At 42.9% G+C, this 24506-nt stretch overlaps 1 protein-coding gene across 6 annotated transcripts in view; it reads left to right on the top strand.

The window, feature by feature from the left end:
* znf516 (zinc finger protein 516) overlaps nucleotides 1-24072 on the top strand; it is a 49698-nt gene extending 25626 nt beyond the window's left edge. For 5 of the 6 annotated variants that reach the window (XM_035909506.2, XM_035909504.2, XM_087848093.1 and 2 more), the window contains 4 exons: nucleotides 3847-6082; nucleotides 9103-10413; nucleotides 13484-13588; nucleotides 19538-24072. In XM_035909506.2, coding sequence (XP_035765399.2) covers nucleotides 4315-6082; nucleotides 9103-10413; nucleotides 13484-13588; nucleotides 19538-19734 — 3381 coding nt within the window. In that variant the 5' untranslated portion in view covers nucleotides 3847-4314 and the 3' untranslated portion in view covers nucleotides 19735-24072. Of the gene's footprint in view, nucleotides 1-3846; nucleotides 6083-9102; nucleotides 10414-13483; nucleotides 13589-16582; nucleotides 16654-19537 lie in introns of all 6 variants that reach the window. The other variant, XM_006794873.3, reaches the window with a different exon arrangement.
* The last annotated feature ends 434 nt before the right edge of the window (nucleotides 24073-24506 follow it).

The raw sequence follows: 24506 nt of genomic DNA, 5'->3' as shown, positions 1-24506 counted from the left end.
GGCACATGTGCTTGTCTGGTGGATGACAGGCTTACAGTTGAATAGTCTCAACCCCTCCCAGCCCTCCTGACCCCCAGTCAGCAAGGCCATTTAATAGCAAATAAGATCATTATCCTCTGTTTTTAGCGCCAGAACTGGAAAAACTACTAAGTACTAATGGGTAACATTAGGATGGAGACAGAGAGCAGATGGAACAGATTGAGGGGAAACTGAGGTGGATAAATGGCTGTGGGTAGATGGCTTTGTTTTCCTTATTGTCCCTCATCACTTGAATTTATGTCTGTTACAGTGACTGGAGTCTTCTCGTGATAATATTTGGCTCATATAACAGTTTATGAATATCTTCTCTAAGATAGCTATATAAATTAAACACTGCGCCATGGGTCATGGTGTTAAAATAATAAGGCCTTAGCAATTACAGCAGCAAACTGTGGTGCTCTTTCAGGAGGCTGCACAGATGAAATGCAGATCATGAACTTACAGTAGTAATTATTCTACATACAGTGATACTTCTAATGCTTCTGATCTAAATCAGCAGCTATGCTAGCGGCTCTGTGACACTAAATTTAGGCACCGCAGTGCGCTGAAATTCTTAAAATGGCATTGAAATATTGAGCAGGTCTATTGTTATCTAGTTTTCCTTGTATTAGCATGTTAGCATTTGTTGCCACTAAAAACAGAGTGCAGTTTAGACAGATGAGGATTTCATTAGTAATTCATTCATAAACTGACAAACTCTTGTATCAATTCTATGCAAATCCACGACATGACATCAAAGCTCAGTGCATCCATTAGGCCTCAGTCACACAGGCCTAGAGACCTGTCAGCAACCCCCTGTTAACCTCCGTTTGCTAGGAAAAAATGTGTATCCTTTGACCAGCTGCTGACTGTCTCAGGCTAAAATCGGTATCAAAGAGGGTGTGACACCAAAAACCTTGGAGTTGCTTTTGTTTCCATCAAATTGCTGCAGTTTGCATGGACGGTGGCAAACTCCTAGCAAGTGAGCGTAGCAAAAGGTGAAAAATTGCTATTCAAACCTGAAACAGAGAACATTTGCCTTCAAATAAACGTTGTGCTTTAACGCTGCGTCCCGCATGTTTCAAAAGGAACAACTTTTGCGCATGGACTTTTCACAATTGTATTTCTTATTTGGAAAGTAGCTTCCAACTGATTGCAGACTAGTCCATTTTTCCTTGCAAACGGTTGGTGACCATAGCAACCTGCTAGCAACCAAAGCAATCGCACGGAGGTTTTTCAGTGCAGTTCAACCTTTTGTTAACTGGTGTTTGCCAAAAGGTTGCCGACCACTCTCTAGGCCTGTTTGCCTGGGGCCTTACATACTGAGATCTTTTTAAATTGATAAGTAAAAACTTGGAAAAGGACCACAAAGGTCATATTTAATTGCTTGCATTGGGGTTATGCATGTCACTGCCATCCACAAAGCCATGCCCTTAACACTGTGTATGCTTTTACAGGTTGAGAGTTTTCAGTTAAACAGAAATTGATTATGATAAACTGTATTATGTTTAGACAGTTGTCTCAATCTGATACAGTACTTTATTTCAGGGTAATGTGAGGCACAGCTGCACTTATGGCAGCAATGGTACGTCTTCACTAGAAATCTTAGCAGACTAAGCTCACCCAGAGGAAGCATGGTAGCCTACTGAGGCTGATTTCAATAGCATAAATCATTCTTGAGAGATAGATAGCTTTGGTGCAGGGTAGTCATTTTCAGTGCAAGAATTTAAGACACATGATTGTTCTGGTGCTAACTTTCCTCCTCCACCACCTTATACTCTTATGATTATGATCAATTATCCACTTATAATTAGAGCTCGGCAGTAACTCAGCTCACGGGTTCTGACACTTTATGTATAAGCCTGTAATAATGTTGTCAGTCAGATTTCACATAGTTCATGCTTTCAGGCAGGTTTCCCATGGAAATCATTTCATGCTTGAGAGTTTTGTGATAGTAACTTATATGATGTGTCCGGTTTTATAAAGGAAAATGTTTCCTTGTTTTAAATCAACAGGGCTGTCTTATGCATTGATGTTTTAATGAGCTGACGGGTAGAAAAGAATAAAGATGTGAATGACCTTTTTATCAGTATTGTGAAAGAGTGGGACAGCCCATGAGGAAAAACGTCAATATGGTGAAAAGGAGGCACTTTGAACAGTATGCAGGGTACACTGTGGCTAATTCAGGTTGGGCCTGGATTTTCAGGATTGTTGGTATAAAGAAATGGCGTAGACACAAACAGTTTAAGAAAATCAGTATTTCACCTGTTCATGGAAATACTGTGTATGCAGTCAACACGGAAGTTTCTGTTTGTCTCATCGCTCTCTCTTATCTGTCTCTTTCTGTTTGACTCTCTCTCTGACCCCATTCAACTCCAGTCGAGAAATAGAGCAAAGCAAACTGTCTGAAGAGCCACTTCCTGTTGTGTACTTAAGATCCCTGTCATGTGATAGAATCAGTTGAGACGGGTGCATGAGGCCACTGTGGGGAGGGAATATGGTGGCACTGCTGATGTTGCTGATGTGAAAGCGACCCCCCCCCCCCCCCCCCCCACCACCACCACTCCTCCAGCACAACCCCCACCCAACTACAACCCTGATTGTGTAAAGTGTCGACTCAGCCATTGTGTCAGAGCCCCCACGCTCTCCTCCCACCCACATCCCCACCCGACTCGTGCACAATCACAGCACACACATGCACGTGCATAGTGGCAGCGAACAGTGCAAGATACAGACTCACAGTGTCCTATAGACACACACACACACACACACGAACACACACCTAAACCCTGTACATTTTTGTCAGACTGTTCGGTGGGCAAGAAGGTCAAGTGTTTATCACCACAGTGAGCTTTGTGGTCCTTAGGTTAGGAAGCTGCTTTTTGAATAGGGTAGCCATACATACTATGGTATGTATATGAATACATGTTTATGAATACTAATGGCAGAATCTGAACTGTGATTTTAGTGCTCATTAGCATTATTACTCTTCGAATTTATATTGGAGCATATTATACTTGCTAAACTTGTAAACATTGCTATTATGAGCATGGAACTGCATTCATGATAAAGTATTCATACCAAAATGCTTACTGTAGGTTGATAGTAACTGTAATAGTTCTATTATGAAATCTTCAAAAGGAAGATTCTGCAGCTGCTTTTTTTTTTAAAAAAAAAAAGTTCTGCTGCAAAAAGTGACAATTAGTCCATCATTTTAAAGTGTGACTTGAAATGAGAGCTATGGATGAGTCATTTGGCTCATTGTGTCTTTTTCTCAGCAGTGCTGTCAGTGACTGCTGACTTTCTGTTGGGAGTCTAGGTACAAAACAAGTCCATTTGCGCAGGGCTGTGCAGCTTCACATGGCTTTGGAGGTACAATTCAGGGACGCACGTGATGGTTATGAAGCAGATTTAACACACAGACACTTATACGTTAGGGCTCCATCATAGTAAAAGATGCAAAGACATCTTTCTTTACCTTACACAAGCCTGTGTAGCTTTGTGTTAGGTTAGTGACTTTATAATTAAGTCAGCACAAAGTAACAAATCATAAACAACATCTCAAATGTTATTCCTCGTTGCTTCGTTTTAACATTTCTTCCATCGGAACTCCAACAAGCAGGATAAAGGTTGTTTTTTTTTTTTTAAATAAGAATATGTCAGACCCCGAGATCCTTGCATCTGATAAGCCCGGATGTGGCATATACATCTATGGCCGTGTACACAGCCACTACAGTGGTTTGTTGAGGTGGATTTAGAAAACTAAAAGTCTTCTTGAAATGATGCGCTGCAGCTGAACTAACATGCCTTTCTCATTTTTATTCACAGGTGGATAGTATACGTGTGGGTCCCCGCTTAAAGAACGCTCGCCGTTTGGCAGTACAATGAAGACCAGAAGAGTAGCGAATGACCGCCTCTGAGGCAGAGACCTTCAGACATGCCACTCCACCGACACAATGACATGAAACTGCGTGAAACTTTCACATTATTTTGACAAAGAGATTGTTTAAATCTCAGTTATTATATGCCGACCTTTTCGACCCCGAGAGAGAGCAAATGACAAGTAGCTGTTTGTGATTTGAGTCACCGAGGATGGCTATATTGCGTGGCATCCAGTGACTAGACTTCAGCTGCTATTTTAGTAGCCTGATTGAATGATTGAAGGCAGATAGTGTTTTTAACGTGCCAACAAGGACGCATCAAACATCTCTAGATGTACAGCTGCAGATAGCAGTAGTTATAAATACTTTTTGAGCTTATGAACGGCCACCTAGACAGGGTAGTTTAATTCATACCATGAATCCCAGAGACAGTGTGGACGTAATGGAGACTCAGGCAGGAGGTCAGAAGGAGAAGTTGAGCGTAGACAAAGCCAACCCTAAAAATGAGATGGAGGCCGAGGACGACAAAACTCCTGGGAGTTACGACTGCAACATCTGTGGACGCAGCTTTCCTTTCCTTAGCTCTTTGTCGCAGCATATGAGACGCCACACGGGTGCGCGCCCTTACAAATGCCCCTACTGTGACCACAGAGCCTCGCAGAAGGGCAACCTCAAAGTCCACATTCGCAGTCACAAGCTGGGCACGCTGTCTAGCCACCACTCCAATGAGGATGAAGAGGGTGGTGCTGAGGAGGAGGAGATGAGGGTTTCAGAGGGTCTCGATGGAGGCACCAGCCCAACCAAGAGCAGCTCTGCCTGTAACCGGATGATAAATGGGGATGGCGGTGAGGAAACCCGTAGGAAAGTCCCTGTGAGGAGCATGAAAAGGGAAAAGTCCGTCACTGAGCAGCGGCCTTACTGTTGCCGTTTGTGCGGCTACGAGGCCCAGCGAGAAGACCAGCTCCTCAGCCACATTGAGAAGGTCCACATAACAGCAGACACAGAAGAGGAGACCGCTGTCAAGGAAGAGGCTGCGGCCGAAGCTGACGTCATCCAGCCCCAGAGTGACGGGACCTTCCCTTGTGAGACTTGTGGTCAGGTCTTCTCCCAATCCTGGTTCTTGAAGTCGCATATGAAGAAACACGCGGGGATCCTGGATCACTGCTGTCGCATCTGTGGGAGACGTTTCCGCGAAGCGTGGTTTCTCAAATCTCACATGAAAACACACAACACCAAATCTAGGTCACGGTCAAAAGCAGAGTCAACTGAGCATCCAGCCACCATCAATGATGTAGCCCAGGATCCTGATATTGTTACCGGCTCCGTTACTTCTGTCTACCAAATGTGCTCCAAATGTGGAAACCTGTTTCACAACAGAGAGAGCCTAAGAGCCCACGATAAAGTTCACAGTCTCGGCTATAGCAGGAAGTCCCCAAGCCAAGGGAGGCCCGATGATGATGAGGACTCCCCAGTTGCTAAGAAACGTTTCCTTGACTACTTAAACCTCCAGCCTTTTGAGGGAAAGAACCAGGATGAAACAGAGGAAAGTGAGGAAAAGATAATAGGTCAAAGAATCCCAGAGCTAGATCCAGTTTGCAGTTACCAGGCCTGGCAGTTAGCCACTAAAGGAAGGGTTGTGGAGCCAGTGGAGTCTAGTTACAAGGCCTCTTGCGGGGCAGGAAGTATCGGAGAGGAAGCCCTAGCTGGTGCTGCTGTGGTTTTTGAAAAGGAGAGCAGCCGTTATGTCCTGCAAGGTCAAGAGAAACGCAGTTCGGGTAGACGCAGCAGCTCCGGTTTGGGAAGCCACACCTCTTCAGGGGACCGGACACCAGACAGCCTCAGTGATTCTGAGTACCGGCCTTCGTCTCGTCAGGACAGAAGGCGCCCATCCCATTCGCAAGCTTCTTCCTGCAAATCCAACGAGTGCTTTGAGTGTGGCAAGGTGTTCCGCAGCCGTCACCAGATGATCGTCCACCAGCGGGTTCACAGGAAGGATGGAGGCAGAGCCTCTGTTGGAGACAAGGAAAGAAGCGCAAGAGATGAGCGATGGGGCTCCACCAGTGACCCAGAGTCAGGCTCTCCCAGCTGGCCCAGCACCCCGGGATATGGAGATTCTCCACCAGCTTCCACCCTTGGAGACCAGGCCTCAGAGATGGGTACTGCAAACTCTGAAGAGCTTTCGGGTTAGTAAACAGTATTTTCTATTGGCTTAATCTGGTTTTATTCCCTTTTTATTTGTTTGAAATAACCCTCTTCCATTATAGATGCCACATAATATTTAATATATAATATACGCAAAGAGCTGAGGATCAATTAATGTGATGATAAGGAGTCTAGTTAAATAAGCTATGACCAACAATTCTATCAAAATATATCATGTGAAACCTAAGTGTAGAACCATATCTTGAAGGATTTTAGGCTCAGGAGCGATTGTAGTGCTTTTAAAGCCTTGCAGTAAATATCTGCTGATGAAATGTGCTTTGTGAAGCTGCAGCTTCTCAGCTCATCAGCCTTTATAGAGTGGAAAGTAGAGCCACCATGTGGCAAAATGTCCAAGTTACATATTTGTGCACGGCACTCTATAAAAACAGAGTGCCGCTGTTAGATACCATTATATATGGTCAATAAACTTTAACAGTTGCCGGAAAGTCAGTTTACAACAGTGCTATTATTATGTAATGCAGAACAATGAAGGGTTAGCAGTTAAATGAGAGTTTGTGCCTTTCAGCGGCATGTCAGCAGAGCAGAGGACATTTTTGGAATGCCTATCATTTTTTTCACCTCCACAACCAATAAACACTGCTAAGCAAAGAAAAAAAAAAAGGAGAAGAAGAAGAAAGGACACCCATAATCATGGGTTAAAAATGCTAAAGGAAGAATTCCTGCGTTACAGCTCTCTGCTGTTTATCTTTCAAACTTCAGATTTCTGTCTGCACAGCTACAGGACGGCGGATAGCATAGAATTGTTGTGATTGTTTCTTTTCCTCCCTGCTAGTACAGAAATGCAAAAATAGCAGCAGCATTTCTTCAGGCCTGATCGAGCTGTGCGCTATTTCAGGTCTTCCTGTCTCAGGAAACTCCCCTCACCTCCCTCCTGCTTATATGTGTGTGAATATGATTTTTTTTTCTCTGTTTGATTTGTGTCTCAGCCATGAACACATGTTTGCTTGCTTCCCTTAACACACTGGTATTGTTTATTATATAATAACAAATTATTAGCATTACTGGGAACATCAAAAAGTCATTCAAGGCAGGCTCTGACTTTTTTTTTTATAGTTGTGCAGCACTGTGAGGAATTCACTCTCTAAAAAGAACAATCTGAGATTGCGCTTGACTGTGTGAGATTGTGTTAGTTATACTAGAAATGCCTAAAATCTCTTTTAAACATTTAAAAAATATTTTTACGTGTGTACAACAGTGATGCAAAACTATAGTTTAGTGTGCACATTGCTTCATCGAGGGAAGGGCAAAGGTGAAATGAAGGTAGCAAACACCGCTGAATCCACCGTTCCAATATCCGAGCAGTTCTATCTAGCTTAGATAACGTCTCTTCATCAGAGATCACTGTCACTGAGGTCAGGTTGGATTTTATACACAGAGGGTGTCAGGATCAGTCTGTTGAAACATTAAATTAACATTTAGCGATGAAAACGTATTTAGGATTCAGCAATTAACCAATGTGTTTTATTCTCAAGCAGCAAAAGATTTTATTTATCTGGCCATCCATCCTTTTCCTCGTTACCTTTCTTCCTCGTCTGCCTGCTGACTCTTCTAATCTCTAAGGTTACCTCCTGTGACACTTCCACTGTCACTCATCCACTCTCCTTACCACTGAGCCAGCCAAGCCGCCTGATGTTTGAGGGATTGGTTATTTATAGCGTCACTTTCCAGTGAAAGGCCATACAGGCTGAGAGGACGCTCCTTTCGAGCCACCACACTATTTGTGGAAATGCAGTTTTTTTAAAATTTGTGTTTAGTAAGACAAATACTTGTGTACTCCACCCTTTATATGATGACCCCACACCACTGGTTATTAACTGAATAATAAAAGTACTGGTTTGGTAACCAGAAAACATCAGTTGTTCCACTCTAACTGGTAGTCTACCCTGTCCCACGCTTTACCTTTGGCAGGGTCCTGGGCTGTGAGCGCTGGCCAACGTTGCCAACAGGAAGCCAAATGAAAAACAGATGGCAGATTGCTGGTGCTGTAAAAACAGAGGAGGGATTATGGAGAATACAATAATGTGCTACTTAGAGTATCTGATGTATTTTATCATATATATGAGTCTGCATGTGCGATTACCCTGCCTCTGGCAGTCTTTCATACTGAAAAAGTCTAACTTTAGGATTGTTCTTCCTCATATATATTTTTTATTTAAAACCTTTTCACATCCAAATATTGCTACTCATTCTACATCTATTACTAGTGTTTCTATTCAGTTTGATATCATTATTAATGATCTCTGTTCCTGTTGAAAATTTGGACACTTAGGGAAATCCAGTCATAACAATGACATTCACTGTTAGAAACCTGTCAATACTGCCACCTTGTGGAGAGTTTATAGAACTGCACCTGCAATGCTTAGCAGCATTGGCTCAGTACATTTAACACATGCAATGTAAAGCAGTGCCAGCATAAGAGCGTGCCAGTAAATAAACCAGTTTTACAGCCCTGTAACACTCCTCATTTGTTTATATGTCAATAAGGAGTTTATTGAACTCTATGGCAATGTTTGATGCTATGTTGTAACTATTTCAATCCATATGGACTATAAAACAGCCCAGCAGTTGCCAAGGAAATGTACATCTCTCTGAAATAATATTCAAATATTTATACAAAACCTTCACATGAGTTTTGCATGGTCACGGACTATTACTGAACAAATACCAAATCTTATAAATAGCTAATGAAATGTTAAAATGTAATTTTGTTTTGCTTTGTTTTGTTTTCTGCTATTGTGTATATTCTTGCATTAGTAGATATAATTGTTTTATTTTAGTATGCATAAAATAAAAAGAGAGGTTTTGGAAAGACTGATCAATACTGCAGCCTGGTGGACATTTACTAAAACTACATCTAGATGAACCAACATGAATGTGAAAGAAATGATCCCTGGGTTAACTATTAAGTGTATTAAACTATAATCAATATGACATCCTTTGTAGCCACTGACCTTTTTGTTGTTGTTGCTTTTCCCTACAGATGAGAAGCCTTACATCTGCAGCATGTGTGACTTTGTCGCCACAGATTCACAGGCCTATTTAACTCATGTCCGTGTCCAACATCCACCTGCCTCTAAAGATAGATCCAGCAGCATTCCCAGTCCCAGCTCGGACAGAGGAACTCCCAGCAGTAATATCAAACTTAAGAAAGCGCTTCTTCATGGAGTAAACAACTCTACATCCCCTCCTGGCTACCGTTCAGCTCAGTCCACTGCACTCGATCCCAGCGTAGCACCTTTGGATCTATGTGTCAGGGCTGAGGGCATCAGGGGTATAGCCTCTTTAGCCTTGGACAAGAAAAGCCTCCCTAGCCACAAGTGCTCCTTCTGCTCTCACTCCACCCGCTACCCCGAGGTGCTCTGGATGCACCAGACTGTGGCTCACCGCATTAATGGCAATAGTTCCAATCTGGCTCCTAAATGGGCTCTTAAAACCAACTCAAAAGGGTCCAAGGACAGTTCGTTATCCTCTAGGAGACGCACAGGACCTCCACCTTTCCTGGAAGGGAAGGAGTGTCAGCCTCTCCCTTCGCTGATGCGCACCCAGCGCACACGGCCTCCATCGTGCTCTAGCGAGGCTCTAAAAAAGAGCAAGCCAGCCAGTTATTCAGCCACACCATCATCATCTTTTGCCCCCTGTGCCTCTTCCTCAAGGGGCCCCTCTTCTAGCTTGGGCACCCAAGCTGGGAGAGTCCCAGCACGACCAGGCAGCAGCAACATCAGACCCACGGAGGACCACACTCATCAGTCACGCTTCAGACCCAAAGTAGAAGTGTACCCGCGGGGAAGCTCGCTGTCATCCTCCAGCTCCTTGGAGAAGAACACTGGCACCCCTTCACGCCCCTCAGCCCCAACTGCCGGCTCCGCTACATTTTCCAGAGCTGACCGCTACTTGTTGCCCCAAGAGGGACTGGGGTTCATGCTGTCTAGCAAACACGGCCTAGCAGAGTACAGTCGAGCTAGGGGCACCCCTCATCAGCAGCTTCCCAATCCTCACAGCCAGGTTCGGGCTAACGCTACGAGGCCCAGCACCATTACCCATAGTTCAACTGCAGGACCCAACTTTGGTGCCTCGCAGGCGCAGGGTGGCGCTTTTCAGAATTCCTCCTGTCCCTCCTCATCCTCTTCTTCATTACCTTCAGAGGCTCGCAGGGAGGTAAAGCAGGAGCCGATTACAGAGACACCAGAGACGCCAAGTGACGTCCTCGGCTTCCTCAAAAACTACAGCCCTCATGAATTTGCTACCCTGTACCACCGCTGGGGTGCAGCCAATGCCCTCATGGATCCTACTGGTAGGCATCTATTTATTTATTTATTTATTTATTTATTTATTTTTATGGCTGATTTACTTTTGTTTGTGAAAATTAGCAGTGGCGTAGTCCAAGTTGTGTTTTATTGTGTTTTTATAATGCCAAACATTGGAAAAAGCACACACACACAGAAAGTCCCTCATCATAAGCTCACATCCAAAATGCCCAGAGGGCCTTGGCTTTGCCAAATGTCAGGAGTATGTAGAAGAGTATTTTCCAGTGTCTGAGCAACTTTTTTCAGCTGATATGAGTAGAAGTGATTAAACCTGACAAGCTAAAGAAGAAAAAGACACCAGCAGCCTCAAACATCCAGGCACACATATTTCTCTTTATCTCACACACTTGGCACTCCATCTGGGAGAAAGTGATCGACAGGCAAACACACACACAGTCTGATGAGATTTTTAATAACGATGGGATCCATTAAACGAGCGCACATGTGTGCTCGCATGTTTGTGAGGCATAATGAAAGTCTTTATCTGAGGCAGCATGTGTGTCCATATGTGCCTGAAATTTTTAGATGCAAAAGGAACGTGTGTGTATGTGTCTGTGTAGCCTCTATTTATTTATTTATTTTTTTGTAATCGTGAAAGACGTGAGAGAACCTTTGCTACTCTCAGGTCTGCGAGGCATGCCTACTCTCCAGCTCCACTCTCCCAGAAAGCTGTCACAAACTGTTTAGGTCACGGCTCTGCCTGACGAGAGACTCGCACAGATGCGAATGGAGGGAGGAAAAACAGAGAGAGGGAACAGAAGAGGCAAAGAGAGAGATGAGACAGAATAATTACCCCACCAGCTGCTTTGGAAATGGTCATTACCGAACATCCGTATTATTTGCCCATTTTCAGTTGTGTCTCTGAGGTCAAGTGGGGCTGTGTGGAGCCAGGGGTCAAAGACAACAGCCCCAGAGCAGACGCATGACATCGCTGTCACCCGTCCAGGCGCATATCGTCACGATCTGCCTTAGCCCTTTGAGTCACATGCGATAAAGTGACCTTTTTTGAGCAACTGAGTCTTTCTCCCTTTCTCTCTGTAATATGTGTACGAGTGTGCGCGTGTCTGCTTGTGTTTTCCGTCCAGCTCTGTCTTGTCTTTCATTAGTGCGTCAGTGAGAAGGGCTGGCGGCCCAGAGTAGAAGTAGAGTATCCAGAGGCCAGCAGTCGGGCTGCCAGAGACACTCTCTGTCACCTCTTCCGCATCCCTGTCCTCCTTGTTCCCGCAGCTGCCCCCCCCTTACATCCCTCCCTCTCTGCCTACACACATACACAAATGTACCAGAGTTATGGGCACTTCCCAGGTATATGCCAGGCCTTAAGCTTATGGTGTTTATGCGTCCTCAGTGAAAGCACCCCTGAATCTCCAGGCCTCTTTTTTGTCAACGAGAGAGGTCCGAGGCAAGCACGCATGTGTGTAGTCATTAAGTAGACCATCCTTAAATGTCTCTCGTCCTCGTGCTGCCCCTGCATTTACATGCAACGCAGGGGGAAAAGAAAAATCCAGCACGAGTGACGTGTCTTTGCTGCATAGCTGTCGAAATTATGAACACAGAGCGGGTTTCTTTATGGTGAATTCCTGCTCTTTTTAACCACTTTTTAGTATGCATTCCATCTGGTTAACAAAGCACAGGCGGGCTTCTTGTCCCCTTAACAATTAATTTCCCGGTGGCGTTTTTCTTATACTGCCTCGTTATAGCTTTAGAGCTCTCATTAGATGTGGCGAGATAAAAGTTGATTGATTTTCCTGCGCTTTCCCATTGTTGTAAATCAATTTTAAAGTAAAATCCATGTAGCGTTAAAGGCGTCGGTGAGTTCTCTGTTTAATTTTGTTTACCTAAAAGTTTTGCAGATTCATCTCGGAGGATGTGTGCAAAAGTAGCATAGTGAACTCAAAGAGTGAGTTCAGATTTGTGACGTCAAAGTTAATCGGTTCTTTTCCGGCAGTATAAAATGTACAAGTTCGTCCTGTTGACCCGCATTAAGCTGGCATAGCAAATTGATGGTTTTTGTCTAAATGTTTAGTTATTAAAAATAACTGCGTAAAAGCAGGACGTAACAAAAAGGCTGAAGCCCGGGAGTGTCCGTTTAGTCACGTGCCATCAAAGAAAACTGTGACTTACGAGCTTTGAGCGTGTGTTATCAACAAGTTGATTTCTTTTCGCGTTTTAAGGACATGAACATGTAAAGGTGAGCGGTGCATGTAATGTCGCAGTTGTTGCATTATTATGTGTGTGTGTCTAAATGATGCCAGTGTGTGCCACAGCCCGTGCTTCACTTTCCTCCCTTGGCCCAAACACGCATATATACAACTCTTATAACTCATACACATGCCAACACACACATGCGCACACACACACACACACACCTGACATGTGACACACGGGCAGCGGAGCGGGCACATCACAGCCGGGGCGTTTTAATTGCCTGTAATTTATGCGGTGTGTGTGTGCGCTTTGTGTGTCTGGCTGTCAGCCTCTGAGATGATGCTGTGTGACAGCTGCAGTCCAGCCCCTGGAGCTAGCCGCTCATAATGACACATTAGACATACTAATGATGCCTGCGCGAGTCCACTACTGATGCTACCTACCTCCACCGCTCCAGCCAGGCTCTGCGCTTTATGTACACCCACTCACTTTCTGCCTGAATCCGACCTTTACGTCTTTAGTCAAGCTGTGGAAAAACTGCCACGTGAAAATGTCTTCCTGTTTGAAATAATATGACTCTGATGTTCACTCTTGACCCATTTTATTAAAAGAAAAATCCTAAATGTAAAGCCTATTCAAACTCAGTATTCTTTGTCCCCTAATAGTCCATTTTCTTACACCTATATATATAGATATATATATATATCTATATATATAGATATATCTATATAGATAGATATATAGATAGATAGATGTTGTTGTTTTATCTCTGTTCTAAGAATCAAAAGTTCAAATTCACTGCATTTGGCCTCCTCTAAATCCAGAATGGCTTGCAGTGGTTTTGACCTCTGGAATTTGCAGAGCCACCATTTAATCCTGTGTTTCCTCCCTCACGTGTTTGTGTGTGCGCAGGGATGCTGAGGTCTCTCATGCGGCAGGGACAGTATTTCTGCAATGAGTGTGGGAAGAGTTTCAGCCAACCCAGCCACCTGCGAACTCATATGAGATCCCATACAGGTGAATACAGCCATTACGCACTGGAAAAAAACAAAACAAAAACCCAAACAGAAGCAAGTACATATTTGTCACACACATGCTGGATCTAATGTAGAAGTGTCTAAGCCTTGGGTTAAAATCGTCTTCACTCTCACTTTTTTTTGAGGTGGATTTCACAACATTTGCTTGTCACAAAAAATTTGAAACAATGAAAAAAAAAAAAAAATCTAACAAATGCACATTTGACTGTGACAAAATGTAAGGCCATTCATATGAACTAAGTATAGTGAAATCCTGTGACTGCAGTAGGGCTGCGAATGTGCTAATTGATAGTAAAAATGACAGATTAGATGCTTATTTGCACCAGTATTGACACCAACGCGGCCATCTTCGCCTCCTCAAATTGACACAACTTCACGAGCGATTGGAATAATTGGCATTCACAATGCTAAACAACAGTGAAGCTCTCATTTTAACAACACTGAAGTACTAAAACATTTATAATAAATATTAATCTGGCCAGTGCACACCTTAACGTTACCTATTAGCAATAACCCAACAGCAGCATTAGCCGTCTGTTGGGTTATCGTTAAGGCAGCGGCTGGGGCCTATGGCTGATGATAAAATGATAATATTAATGTGTGAGTTAGGCAAAAAATGTTATCACTCCTGCCTGTCTGTAATATTAGTAGATAGTGACAGGATAACACAATTATTTGTGTCTAAAAAGTCTTAAAATCCCAGACTGAAGCTGATAAAGTTCTGCCAGAAACTACAGAGAAGCAGTGACAGCCTACAGTACCAAATTTATGTGATTAGCAGTGGTTCCAAAACATATTGTCTTTTTTTGTGCTTTTTTGCATTACAGTCTTAAAATATTCATCACATATACACACCATTTTGTTACTGTAGTTTTCTATGTCAGTACTGAGTGTGAAAATCTAGTATCGTGACAACCCTGGACTGCAGCAAGCAAAATTTACAATACATTATTCTGCTGAATGTTTGTCACCTTACGACATGAGCACCATTTTTTTTTTTTACACAAGTAAACAGAAAATGTGATTGTTTTCTCTAAAATAAAAAAACCAAGCTTATAACAAATGTAATATCATTTAAACCACTGAGCACAGTTAGAAATATTAATTATTTTTAAGACATCAAATAAAGCTCTGGATCTCCAAACCCTAAACCAAAGATTATTGTTTGAAAAGTTCCGGCAGTAAGTTCTCTACTATGACTTTCTAAAGTTATACAGAGCAACTCAAAGAGGATCAATGGTATAGTAGTCAAGGTGCAAAAACATCAGTCACAGAAACCATTAAATTACCCAAAATGCAAAAGATATGAAATAAGGGGGGGGGGAACGAGGGAAGGAAGTCCAGAGCTCTACTTTAACATGTACAACTTTATTTAGCTACTTGCTATTACTGCAGTATTAGATGTTCCCAGTTTCTAGCCCCTCTCTTACTAGTCACTCATTCCTGTACCACCTGTGCGCACACAGATCTATCCACCCAGAAACGCCGACATGAGATATAGAGGATATATGCACAGGGATTCACATTCTCAACAATATTTCATCATCAGGCTCCCCGTACGTCCGCTCCGTCCCGGCATTCTGCAAAATAAATCAAAACAGATCTTTTTGTTCAGTTGAGTGTGACAACCGGTCTGTGAGTCCTTCCCCGCCCTGGGCTGGGCAGCTGTCTCTATTTTTTAAACTGAAACATGATTTGCTCCGGATACTGACCTGTGACAAATTGTATACATTATTAATTACATGTCAATTAGAGAGATGGAATTGTGCATTCTAATGAAGCAGAACAGCATTTGTCCACGCCAGCCTTACGAATCCATTTGCATGCATCCCAGTGCCATTCACTAAACAGCTTGATTCAGATACTCCGGCTCTTCCTCTACTTTCACTTATTCCCTCTGCTTTTCATTCCCCTCCTTTCTTTCCCTTTCATTTCCTATCCTAGATCCTTTGTCTTCTTTCTCACTTCAGTTATTTTCCTTTTTGTCTCCACATCTTGTCACCTTTACGGTCTTTTTATCTCCTCCGTCTGTCTCATTTTGCCTTTCTCCCTATCCCTGCTTCTCCTTTATCCATAGACTCCCCCACTCTCCTCCCCCCTCTTTGATTTCTGGTTCTTTTCTTCCCTTTTCTCTCTTGTTTCTTCCTCACATTCTTTCCCTCTCCTCCTTTTCCCTTCCTCTCTTTCTTTTTAATTTTCACTTTTATTTTTTGTCCTCGCATACTCTCTTCTCCTTGGCTGCCTGATTTCCTGCCTCCTCCTCCTCCTCCTCCTCTTCTTCTTCTCCTTTCCCTCTCCTGTCCTGTCATGTCCATCAGCCGGGCCAGCGGTGATCACAGTAGACAGTGAGATAAGTAGCTTCTTTATAGAGAGTGTGAATGATATGTGGCACAGCCAGTGATTCTAAGTGACAGAGGCCAAATGGTAAGTGATGCAGAGCTCAGCTTCCCTCCAAGCTCTATTGTAAACACACACACACACACACACACACACACACACACACACACACACACACACACACACACACACACACACACACACACACACACACACACACACACAGATGCCCATGCACAGGCTCTGTAAACACTCACAGGGGCTGTAATTAATGTTGTCACCGACAGTTGTCTTCAGCATGGACGTGCACACGCACAGAAAAGGCCAGCCACCCCGAGGCCTCTATTAACATGCGTCATATTAAATCACCGACTCGCCTCCACCAGATTCCATCACCATCATCACCACCACCACCATCGTCGTCGTCGTCATCATCGCCATCATCACTGCCAGCTCCCCTCTATTAACAAGGGTGCTGGTGTCAAAATGCTTTTTGTTTGCGTGGTGGTGGTAGACCAAAAAAAAAAAATTGCTTGTGTGGATCTGGTAGAGCGTTTAACCAAATCCTCCCTCCCCCTTCCTTCCTCCTCCTCTTCCTCTCCCCCCCACCCACCCAATCCTCCTTCTCCCCCCACAGTTGGGTTTGATTTTAACGGACTCCACAGAGGTACTGACGCTCACACCACCGCTTCTGAAGCTCCCAAACAAGTATGTGGCACAATGGCTAATCACTGGGCTCGCTCATCGCTCCCGCATGTTTCTTAATGTTACTGTCTCACCTCTGCATGTGTGTGTCTGTGTCAGTCACTCAGCTTCCCAGCCTTTGTGTGTGTGTGTGTGTGTTTTTATTTTGTTTTTTTGTTCATGTTTAACATTCACATGTGGCGCCCTCTGCACATGGCATTAACACCTGGCATTCTCACATGCTGCTGGATCACACCTCACGTAAGAGTGTGTATTCACAGTTGTCTCATTGACGAGCTTCACTTTTGCTTTGAAAACAATGAGGTTTGCTCAATTACACTAAAAGGCTGGGATACTTCAAAATAACGCCTGATTTAGATGTCTATGGGAAAACTACGCCGTAACCTGATGTGCATCTACCGAGAAATGTAACTATACATGAGATCGGAAGAGCCCGCAATGACTGAATGATGTGGAACTGCATAGGGTTAAAAAGGATTTCCAGTTACATTGTAAGTTACAACGTAGATTCCCCTGCAGCTATCTAAATCAGGCAGAAGCATTATTGGTTAAAGAACAGCGCATGCTTTTTACTTGTCATGAGATGCATTTTTTTCCCACAACATTGTCATTACAAATATCACATCCCCCTTTTTCCTCATCACACTGGAAAGGATGTGCAGGCCCTGACCTGACGCATTCAGACATATACAGTTAAATCTGCATCCATGTGTAGAGGGTGAATAGCTCTGCCTGGCATTTTGGCTAACTGTACCCATACTTTGACACTTCTTTCACCTAAAATATTGAATTTAGGTGTTTTCCTGTATGCACTTGAACTCAAAGGGCAGTTGCTGCTTTGCTGCAGTGCAAGACGGGCTTTGGGATTTGCAGTTTATCGGAATTTCACTGCACATTTGACACATTCACATGGGCTCATCAGCGTGTTGCAACTGCACAATGGCAGCATGTAGATTCTAATGTACAAAATTGCTTCATTTGCTACAATTCAGACTTTATAAATCTTCAAGAAGCTACAATTCAGGAAAATGATCATTCCTAGTAATGTCTGTTAGCAGGTATTTTGAGCATAAACAAATTTCCAGCACTAAAAACCATCTGTTATCATGTCAGCAGATGTAACTTTACTGCTTTTATTCATTCTGATTTCCTAACTGAAATTGTAAACTAACTGATGCTGTTAACTGCAGTTAACAGCGGTAACATGGCAGGTTTTGCCGAGAGACTAAGAGGTTGAGATCGTACGCATGGCAAGAGGACAGCAAAAAGCTTGGGTTTGCATAGAAACTAATAAATCTTAAATGCCAATATACTCAAATATTCGAAGACTCAACAGTCTAAATTGCTTGTTTCAAGACTTATTTAATACATTTTATTTATTTAGTTTTTTAAAATTAATTTTTAATAAATAAAAAACAATAAAGCAGGGAATGCATCTGCAGTACCATCAGATTTACAGTCAAAGCCACTCATTGCTTCTTGTATCAGGTCTCAAAAATCACTTCAAAAAGGGAGTCCACAAACCACTGGGCAACATCACAGTATTTCCTACTTTCACCTTTCACATACAGTGTACTATAACATCTTTGTTTATGAGCAGGTGTAAATACAACAAAAACCAATAGGATTGTGTGGAAATGAAACTGAACACAAGTAATTAACAAACTTTAAAAATTGCAGAAACGATGAGTAAGGATTGGGGTCAGTGGGAACATTGGGCTAAAACTACTCTGCTCTGACTTTCGGAGAGACCCGGGCTGTACACGCGGCACCTCCATCATAATTAATCAAGCACATCACACACGCCCATGTGAACTCAGATTTAACACACACACTGTGAGTGATGGGAGCGGGCGCTGCAGAGGGGTCCAATTAAATGTAGTGTTGACGCTGCTTTACGGTGCCGATAACCTTTAGTATAATGTAGTGCACCGGTCCTGTCAGTGATGTTTTCCCTCGCAGGACGGTGTCGCGGAGGTTTTCGCTTCCCCGGCACGTCTCACCCTCACCATCTTTGCAGCTGTTTTTGGGGGTTTTGAAGGGGGGGGGGGATTTCGGTGTGATTAATTATACTTTTTTGTTTTTTATCTCTCTCGCTTTCTGTCTTACACCAGCCCCCCACTCCCCCCTTCCTTTTCTCACCGTTGCGTTTCTGATGATGTATGATAACAGCTATATTTCCCTGTTTCTTCTTCTGGGAGAAGGAGTGCGGGAGGGGCACGGGGAGTCATTTGTTTTCCCGCTTTGATATTCTTCCATTTATCAAAATGATAATTAGGTGCAATTAAATGGCACGCTCATTTGTTTTGTTCAGGTGTGCGTTGCTTATTTTTATTTATTTATTTAGTTTTGTTTTTTCAGAGGTGTCTGTGCCATTGTAGGTCATTCTAATTAGAAGGGAGAGTATAGGGTGCGCACAGAGTGTGTTTGAGAGGGGGTGTGTTTGTGTAGGGGGCTGCTGGGTGGCCCAGGTGATGGAGAAACGCATGGAGACAAAAGTGGGACTCTTTGGACAGGGGGATGTGTGGCACTCTTCTCCAGATGGCAGGAAAGGGCGAGGAACAGTTACTCCATCTGGGTCAGGATAGAGAACTTTTTAAGTGAAAATAGATGTAAAAAAAATAAATTAATAAATATAAAGGCTTCACTTAACCTACAGAGTGTTTCTGTACTTCTAGCTGAATGCCACCATGTGTCTTTGCTTATGTTCGCTTGTGTTCTCTGGCCTCCTCCCCTTCTTTTTCCATTCCCACTGCAGCAAGCCTCATCTATGCTTTGCATCATTTTTGTCTCGTATATTTAAACATCCCTGTCCTCTCTAAATTCTGTGTACGGTGTCACCTCTGGCCGCCATATGACCTTTCAACTTTGTGTGTGTGTTCCTCAGGGGAAAGGCCATTCTGTTGCCAACTCTGCCCATACCGAGCCTCTCAGAAAGGGAACTTAAAGACACATGTCCAGAGTGTCCACCATATGCCTTTTGACAACAGCCAGTACCAAGACAGGAGGAGCTTGTTACTGAGCCAGGGGGAGCGAGGAGGACCGGCTGCCAAACACCCACCAAACCCACAACAGCAACAGTAAACACCTTCAGCTGATCTGATCACAACCTGGACCAGCTTCTTACACAATCCCAAAGCCCTGTCACCGTTCCTGAAATTCACAGATCTAGACACAAGAACCTACGACTAACAGTTCACTTTTTGAGCCTTTCCTCTTCACCGTCACCCTTTAATGATGTAGAATTTTCTACATTGAAGGTTATTGTAGTTTTTTTTTTTGTTGTTGTTGTTTTTTTACTGTAAAAAAGCTTGTTCAAGTTGTGCTAGAAAATTTCAAAATCACAAAGACGGCCCGGAGCAGAAAAAGTCTTTTTAATAGAAATGACACCTGATGGAAATCTGCTTTAAGAAGCTGCGTGGGTCAGGTGTGCACACCTCTCACCATAGAAGAAGTGAAGAGTGAAATGCAAAGTTTCTCTTTGGCAGGGAGGCTGGACTCACCAACATTCAGTCTTTTGCTTCATTGGGTCTTCTTTATCACGAAGGTTGGCGTGTGACCTTTAAATGATTTCTGATCACGGGAGCCCTGAAAATTCGATGAGTTGCCTCTTGCTGCCATTTTTGGAGGTACCAACAAGTAAAGTTGCTGCCAGCTGCTTTACAGGAGAAGGAAAGTAAATGAGGAGAGAAACTGAACTTAGATGCAACTGCTGGCATTGTGATCGAGGACTGTGGCATTGCATGGCTGCTGTAGATGCCCCCACAAACCTTTTTTTTAAAGTTTTTTATTTTTTTTGTTCTTTTAAGCTTTATTGTACGTGAGATTTTGTGCATTTCTCAGGACACTGACCATCAACACACAGCAAGAGAAGAAAGAAGCTCTACGGTTCATCGACAACCAGCTGGCACATAGCAAGTTTGTCTCCTGTGGGCTCTGACTCAGAAGACTTGCATCTTTCTGTCAGCGTGTGTGTGTGTGTGTGTGTGTGTGTGTGTGTGCGCGTGTTTAGGTGTGCTAAACTCACTCCCCTTCAGTCGATAGTGTAACGGTGGGAGTGCGGTGACCATTCTAGAGCTTGTGATTAGAAAGAGAGAGAAAGATGGAGAGAGGTAGGATAAGAAAGGGACAAAAAAGAGAGGGAACAGTGATGGAGGTGTATGCTCATAAAAAAAGGCAATATAAATGAGCATACCATTTTTATAGCCCTTCAATTATTGTCCATTTAAAAGGAAGGGACTGAGTGGAGTTTTCCTCAGTAACTCGTTTGTATTAGAGTGTCACCATCTCAGACTATTTGGGCTTTAAATGAGGCGGACTCCACTAAAGCAGGAAGAAAGTGGCAGGAAGAAGTTGGCTCCAGATTGCAAAGAAAAATACGGTGCTGATCATGTTAGGGGGAAGAGATGCATCCTAAGATTTTCCATTGCTAAAGAGCAGTTCTGAACTTTTGACCGCGCTGTCTCTTAAAAATTTCATGATGTTATCTTATGCTGGATTTAGAAAGCATAAATCTTTTGCCTTACATAAACGGTAATGGCTGAACATTTATGCTGTCTGTTTTCTATCTGGAATCCACCATGATGCTTTGATTTTTGAAAGATAAATGCATCTTGTGCCCAACAACCCGGCATGAGCATGTCACCGGCAACAAACAGTCATACAGAAAAATGACACAAAATTACCGGCCGCCTGTCGATTGAACGTTTTCAATTGAATGATAGTCCTTAGCTTAATGGGTCAACTTCAGTTTTTTGAATATATTTTTTGAGATGAAATGGTTTGAGTTGCAAGACTGATAAAGGATGTTATGGAAGTAACATAGGTAATGATGGGCTACATTACACAAAACAAAACTGTGATAAGGAGCCTTGTAAATAGCTCATGCACTAAGCATGTTGGTATTAACACTGCAGCCAGGAAGTAGGAGAATATTTGCCCCCTAATTCCACCTTTTACCCCCTTGTTGATTCAAAACCCATAGGCAGGCTGAATACCATCTAAGGGCCCCATTATACCCGTCAAGAGGCGCCTGACGAACGCAAAATTGACGCCAAATTGACATTGCATCCACTGTCACAAGCGTTCGTTCCTGCCTCTAAGTTTCTGAAACCTGGAATGTTGTGCAGCTGCTGCCACAGCTGGATTGGAAACAGCATCCTGTTGGATTTTACCGCTGTTTTAACGATATGTTGGCACAGAAGCTCAGAGATTATACAGAGAGATTTTGCAAATGTCTGAAAGGATAAGACTTAAAAATAAACAAAACAAAAACAGCTATTTCTTTGCATCTGATTTTGACATCATCTCCTATTTGTGCTGTAGTTGAGCTACTGGCTGACACCTATTATTCAGCGGGTACATGCACTGTAACAGCAAGCTGTGTGATGGCACAGTTTGCCAGGCGACCAACTCGATGTCTATGATGGGGCCTTAATAACTGAAGAAAGCAGCAGTGCAAGTGCATTCTTTTTTTTCCCTTTGCAAAGTAGTGTGACCGTTTTTAAACTTGTTCAAATGTTCAAAATCACGACTGGGCCTGCCGTTCCTTCCTGTCCCCAGTCTTCGTACTAAGTCCCCGGCCATACTTAGTGGACAGACGTGACCGTGATGTTGATCTTCTCGTGTTAGGATTTAAAGCTGTGCCTTTAATGGTTTTATTTTAAAGATAAAGTGGGCACATAATGAAACGTGTCCACCATCCTGTATAACTGTGTGTTTATTGGACCGACAATGCAGAGCTGATTAGGTTACCAGAACATTTAAGCAGACTAATGAGCCTATCCCCTGGGCTGTCAGTCTGATTCTTTGAAAGGTGATGTGACGCTTTGCATTTGAGGGGGTCAGAGAAAGAGAAGGCAGAGGTGAGGAGGTCAGCCTATCAGAGAGTTCATGAGTGAATACACAAGGTGGAGACATTGAATTGTAGAGCTGTCACAGCCTTAACACAGGTGTGTGTGTGTGTGTGTGTGTGTGTGTGTGTGTGAGTGTGTGTGCGTGCATTTCAAACCTCTTTATACTGTATTAGAGGTTGACTAAACTTCCCGTGTACTACAGCCTCCGTCTTGATGCTTTCTATATTATCCTACCTCCTGTAATGAAAGCATGCTAACATTTATTGGCTGATGTCAAGCAGGGCTGTTTGTTTTACTTGTCCTTCACCCTTAAAATAGCCCCCAGGATTGAATACGCCATGCCCAGCATGTTGGGGAAGAGGAGAAGTAAAGCGAAGCAGCTCAAGACTCTGAAGAAGAGTAAAGCAGTCGGTTTCTCTGATTCAAAATTCACACCAGTTGTAGATGACGGAGCTTACAGAGTACTGTATTTTCCATCTATTTTGAGACCTCAGTAGTTTTTACGCAAATGTGTGATGAAACAGTTGTTATGCCATTGGGTTGTTTAGTTATGCATACAATATCGTGTGCTTGAATCGGACTAATAATGCACAAATGTGTATGTTGAAGGTGTGGTTAGTGAAAATACTTGAAATGGATTCTCTAGCCTTTGAGGTAGGGTAGTACTAATACCAATGTTGTACAGAAGTCCCTTTAAGATAAATTCCTCAGCTATGAATTTGTACTCCGAAGTGTGACTTAGAAAAACTATGAAGCAGGAGTAAGTGTAATATAAAGTGTATATCTCTAATCTCTTAAACTCTTACCAAACCCTTTATATACAGCGGTAGAAACCAAATGGCATTACTAGTGCACTTAGACTAGGTTAGTGCTTTAACCATTCTTATTTTGTCCAGTTCTAGCTAAGGTTTCTTTGAGAATGTCTTTTTAACGGTGCCGGCTAACACTTTTTGTTTCTTTTCTTTTTTGGGGCTTTTATTTTGTTAGAATGATTCTATAGATATGAATGCAAAATGATTTGTTCTGTGACTGCTGTGTGGTACAGCTTTTTAGCTACGTTTCCTCAAGGGAGGTTTGATAATGCTAGGCGCAGCAGTGCTTATTTTTTCATAAAGATGTAAAAGTGTGTTTTTAGTCTATTTGCTAAACTGTAGGATTTGTTGAGTAGCTAGTCATGGTTTGCCCTCCCAGAGGGGCTGGCAGGTGTTTCTTTTTTCTCTTTGGTTGGGTTTGTTTTACATGCCTCTTAAGTTGTATTATTTGTGTCCGTATTCATATTTTTTTTTAAATTTGTTATGAACTCGATGATTAATTTACCTTAGAAGACATTATTATTCCAGATGTATTTGGTTGATATCTGTATTTATTATCACTTCAAAACAGGATAAGAGGACAGAAGCAGACAGGAGTGTTTGTTTTAATTCGATTTTTCCGGGTTGTTTTTATACTGTGTAGTTTTCAAGCCAGCAAGCCGATGTGAAAGCTCTACCTCGTCTGAGCCATTCTCAGTTCTGTTATACTTTTGTACATCATTTCAAAAAGATGTAATGTCATGTCCACAATAAAGACACACAAAATGACACCTGTTGGCACCGTTTTATCTTTTTTTCACTTGTTTGTTTTAAATTTACCTCAGCCAGCGTGACTGAGCGAGTCCAAGTTTAGATGAAAAAGCTTCACACGTTCACAGTTTTTAAGATTTCATTTTTCTCGGTTACTTACGCCGCCTGTGTGTAAATATCACCAAGAACCGTGCAGCCCGTTGTCTTTGAATACTGACGGTAACATTTTGTGTTTGTTCATTTTCCATCACGCGAATTATTCTCATCACGATCACTCCTGTCACTGTCAGCTATCGACTAGAATTTCACCATGTTGTCAACAGTGACGCAGCATCACGATGTACATCATGATGCGGCGAAGAACAGCTTGCTGCCATAAATTGCTTTTCCACAGGCTAAACAGTCAGATGAGAATCAGAGGGGATATGTAGACTCAGAA

Source organism: Neolamprologus brichardi, chromosome 11 (assembly GCF_056152115.1).
Source record: "Neolamprologus brichardi isolate AB-2024 chromosome 11, ASM5615211v1, whole genome shotgun sequence".
NCBI classification, from domain to species: Eukaryota; Metazoa; Chordata; class Actinopteri; order Cichliformes; family Cichlidae; genus Neolamprologus; species Neolamprologus brichardi.
Note: the sequence above shows the minus strand (reverse complement) of the source record. Positions and strands in the feature narration are given on the sequence as shown.